The sequence below is a fragment of the Triturus cristatus genome, chromosome 5_1 (assembly GCF_964204655.1).
Source record: "Triturus cristatus chromosome 5_1, aTriCri1.1, whole genome shotgun sequence".
NCBI classification, from domain to species: domain Eukaryota; kingdom Metazoa; phylum Chordata; class Amphibia; order Caudata; family Salamandridae; genus Triturus; species Triturus cristatus.
Window position 1 is genome coordinate 168091860 of NC_140587.1, and position 4704 is coordinate 168096563.

The following is a 4704-nucleotide window of genomic DNA, read 5'->3' on the forward strand; positions in this document are numbered from 1 at the left end:
TCGGGTTCCATCAGCCTCCATTACTCTATATGCTGTTGCGGCGGCCATCTTAAAACGACCTGTTATTCAGTAACTTTAACAAAGCAACTTTTCTAGTACATGAAAATCTGCAAGACCGTTGCATAATGACGGATATGTATAATTAATTGTAACTTAACAATACAGTTTCAACCATCAAGGAGCAAGGATTGATTAAATGCGTAGGTACTTCCAGCTTGTTTACTTAGTCGTGCTTTACTATTGTTATTTATATGCTCAGTTTACCGTATCCATCTCAGAATATTTTCAAAAAGTCCCTTTCTGCCATAGTTGCCTCGTATCAGAGTGAATTGTAGGTTTTTGTCCCAGTCTGCTGTAGTCCTATTTTTACATCCTATGAACGCAACTCCCCCTCATGCCCCTACTGGCGGCGCCTGCGCTCTTCGCCCAAATCCGCCCTATAGGAGTCGGTGGGAGAGAAGAACAAAAGGGGAGAGGGAAAACAATTGACTTAGCCGTGAACCCGGCGGCCCCGGGCCCGCCGCTCCCCGTATATACCGCGCCCTGGTCCCGGGCTCGGTCTCGGCGGGTAGGGGCCAGGCTCGGAGTGCCAATGTTTGTCGGCTTACGGTGGAGCCTGTCACAAGGCCCAGCCTGCATCTTGGGGCTGACTGGGACTGCTGTGCATACCTCTACAGAGCAGGAACCCTGCAATTGTGGCATAGCGCCTGGATCTCACCAGAAACTGGCCTGCTTGAAGGGGGGCAAACTACCTCTCAAGCCCTCCCTCTGGGGTTGCTGTCTCCAACTCTGAAAGTGAACTACTGGCTTCTCTACAAGTCAAGAATACTGCACCCCACGATTTCTGTACCCAGAGGGAACAACTCTTCCAGAATGTGAACAGTGACCTAATGTGGGAATACTGCATCAGAGACGCCAGGTCCTATATATGGGGTTATGTACTGCACGCACCACATCAACAGCTGGCCGAGAACACCGCACCGGCACTATCCATGAGCCTGGTTCTCCTGGCGCCCTCCTGCCGAACCTAAACACAAGGGGTCTAAAGTGCTTCCAAGGATTCAAAGCCGTTCTCATAATCGGGGACGCTGCACCAAAGAAATGCCATAAATCTGGAACACGACCTTCATTCAGAACGTCAACAGTGGGCGTGAATTGAGCACACTCCATCTCCAGTGGTACAAGTGCTATCACCGAACTAACAAAAAAAGAAGCTTTCGGCATCAAGAACGAACTCATCGTTTTAACACTGGAACACAACATGTACCACACCCATCACCGAATGGTTACCTTCGCCAGAATTACAATTACTTTATTTTGCTGAGAACAGGCCATTTGTATTACTTTGGCAGTATTTCCAACAAAAACATACACTCTATGAAATTTGAGAGCCGTGCGCATATTCCAGAGCCTGGAGGCTGGCACCAATGCTTGCCAAATTTCAGTTCATTACTTCTCCATCGGGAGACATGGTCATTATTGGCACTCATATCATGGCGTGAATTTGAGGGCTGCTTTCTGCTCATAGAAAATACTTTGGCCTTTTCGGGCTTCTCCTGTGGTACGACTGGTATCCAGACCTATTTTATTTATTTTAAAAGTTTTATATAGCGCCAGCTTGACCCGTAGGTATCAGAGCGCTTTACATACATACTGTAGAGAAAACCAGACGGAAATTGGTGAAGGAAGATTTGGGGGGGGGAGAGGTGGGTCATGCCACCATGAGAATGTAATATCCAATATCTCCCCTCTGAATACTGCACCTCTAGCATGTTACAATGCCCAACTTGTGTCCCAAAGCGTGGGTGCCTTGCTCCCACACAAAATCTGGACTGCTTTGCTTTCTTTTGGGTATGAATACCTAGTGCTGCACTTTAAAAAAATGTGAACCCTTATCCAGTACTTTAAGAACATGGTCTTTCCATCATCACATGTACGCCCCTGCAGAGATAAATATCCCACGTTTGTGTTCCCACCTGGGTCATCGTTTTCATTTCAAGCACACCCGCTTCAAAGGTTAATGCATCAGCAAGTGGCTTCTCCAGGCCTAATTTTTGTGCATGCTTTCCAGAGCAAATTGTGACTGCCACTAAAAGCATTACCTGCAATAGTCAGAAGAAGTTTGGCCATATATGAATAAGTGTGGAGGTTTTGTTTCAAAAAATATTTTGCATATCAGTGGATTTCAAACTTTTTATCAATACTGCCTCTTTAACTTGCAACAAAAGCAAAAAAATTTAACTAATGGATTACTGGAATTATCTGTAAAAAAAATATGTATTCATTTAATACTAGAAATTTAATTGTGGATGATCCTTGATCAACCAGTGATTATCTCCATGCAGTTCTTTTAAGCTAGTCTAAATTAATCAACCTCTCTGGAAATTTTCATACAGTTTAGATTGACTTACTATGGCATGCGAGGGTGGGCAGGTACTTGAGCCCTCGCTTAATGATTCAGATTGCACCCCCACAATGGTGAAAATGGCCTTTCGCAAAGCATACTCTATCAAGGACAAGTTACAGGCCATTGAGCGGGTGAAGAATGGGGAGAGGCAGGCCAGTGTTTCTCGTGATTTTGGGGTGCCAGGGGGCACATTGAGGGGCTGGCTGAAAGATGAGCAGAAGCTGCGCTGGTTTCTTGACCAGCTTGGTGGGGACGTGGGTACGCATCGTAAGAAGATGAGGCTGGCCAACGAAGAGGAGATTGACAGGGCAGTGTACACATGGTTCATTGCACTTCGCCAACAAGGAATTCCATTATCCGGTCCAATCATACAAGCGCAGGCTGAAGCCTTTGCTAGGCAAATTTATGGTGAAGACTGTACTTTTAAAGCCAGTCACGGCTGGTTTTGGCGTTGGCAAAAAAGGCATGGAATATCAAGTCAGCGTATCTATGGTGAGGCTGAAGTCAGGCCAGCTGAAATTGAACCAGTTGTGGTTTATCCAGAACAACCCAAAATTCCGATGAGTGATGGGGGATATGGCGATGAACAGATCTACAATGCCAACGTTACAGGACTTTATTGGAAACTGCTGCCTGACCAGAAGCAAGAGATGAAGCAAGTCAAACAAGTGGGAGGATTTAAGAAGGTGAAAGATAGGGTCACTATCTTGCTGGCTGCTAACCTCACAGGAAGCCACAAGCTCAAGCCGTTGGTGGTAGGAAAGCTGCAGGATCCTCCCAGTCTTCGACATCATAACCAAGACAAGTTCCCTGCTGTATACAGATATAGCAAGAATGCCTGGCTGACCCCTGAACTCTTACGGGAGTGGTTCTTTGACGAATTTGTCCCAGGAGTTAAACGTTATCTAAGAAGGTGCTGCCTTGCGCAGAAAGCTGTTCTACTTGTCAACCAGGTTCCACCACAACCAACTGATGAAGATCTGCAGACCCCAGATGGCAATATTCGTGTTTTGTTCCTCTCCAAAAACACTAGAAACAGAATCCCTTCCATGGATCAAGGGGTGATCTCTTCCTTCAAGCAACTTTACAAACGAGAGCTCCTGAAATTGGTTGTCTCTTGTGACAGCAGTCCCTGTGACTTTGTCAAATCCTTCATGTTGAAGGATATGATTTACCTTGCAGGGCAGTCATGGAATATGATTCAGGCTGGAAGTATTGAGAAGTGTTGGCTCTTTGGATTGAGGGCAGCATTTGAATCCAGTCCAACTGCAGAGACGGATGGAGAGGAGTATGGCAAAGTGTTTTCAGATCTGGCCAACCTTGCTGCCCTGGCATATAAGCGTCTGACACTTGAGGATGTGGCTGAGTGGGTGCACTTGGATGATGTAATCCCAGTGGTCGAAGACCCTGCGGAGGACAGGTTGGACGAGTCAGTTATAAGTGTTGTCATTGCTGGTGAAACACCAGGCGAGGATGAAAGCAGTGACATTGAAGCAGAAGGTGCTTTGGTGCCTTCAGCAAGTGAAGCAATAAAAGGACTAGAAACAGCCCTGCGCTGGCTAGAAACGCAGGACCCACGGGAAGTTGGGCCTTTAAAACTTGTACAACTCCGTTCTCTTATAACTACTGCCCAGCGACTTAAGCTGGCGGCTCAGCCAGCAACCAGAGCACCAGATTTCAGTAGCAGTTCCTAAGAATGTTGTTGACTTCAGTTGATGCCAGAGATAGTGCAGCTTTGTAGAGCTGGTTTATTATTGAGGAGATATACCCCCACTTATCAGTATACATTTTTCTGCCAATTAAATAACTTTTCTTCACTGTTATTGTCTCCGCACATTTTAGACTGTACTCCATAAGTATGATCCGACATTATCTGTGTTGATGAATACTGTTATATAGTTATTGTATGTTGACATACAGCAACTAAATGCTAAGCTATCATATAACCTTATTTAGTGTTGACGAGTAGCAGGATACGTTTTCTTTTTCTCCAGGCTGACCAGTTAGGTTAGTTTTCACAGGAAGACTTACAGAGAATAAACAATTACTTAAGAGAAGAAATGGAGCAAAAGTCTGCATTGGTCATCTATTGAAGTTAAGTTTTTAGTTTTAAAGAAAATTAATTTGCAGTGTGCAATGTTAATGGTATCAAATAGTCTGCATCCAAAAAACCCTTGTATTTTGAATGTGAATGTGTGTAGTTTGAACCTTGCTTGAATGCAACAGAGCACTGATCAAGGGAGAGCTCTTAGGTAGGATTCAAGGTTGTTTACAGTGAGGGTGGTAACTGGTGCGCT

The 4704-nt window shown here is 45.1% G+C and overlaps 1 protein-coding gene across 1 annotated transcript; it reads left to right on the plus strand.

Moving 5' to 3' along the window:
* Positions 1–421: 421 nt before the first annotated feature.
* Positions 422–4230, plus strand: TIGD5 (tigger transposable element derived 5). The gene has a single exon (XM_085604770.1). It carries the CDS (start codon positions 2413–2415, stop codon positions 4099–4101), a length of 1689 nt encoding a protein of 562 aa, XP_085460896.1. The 5' UTR covers positions 422–2412; the 3' UTR covers positions 4102–4230.
* The last annotated feature ends 474 nt before the right edge of the window (positions 4231–4704 follow it).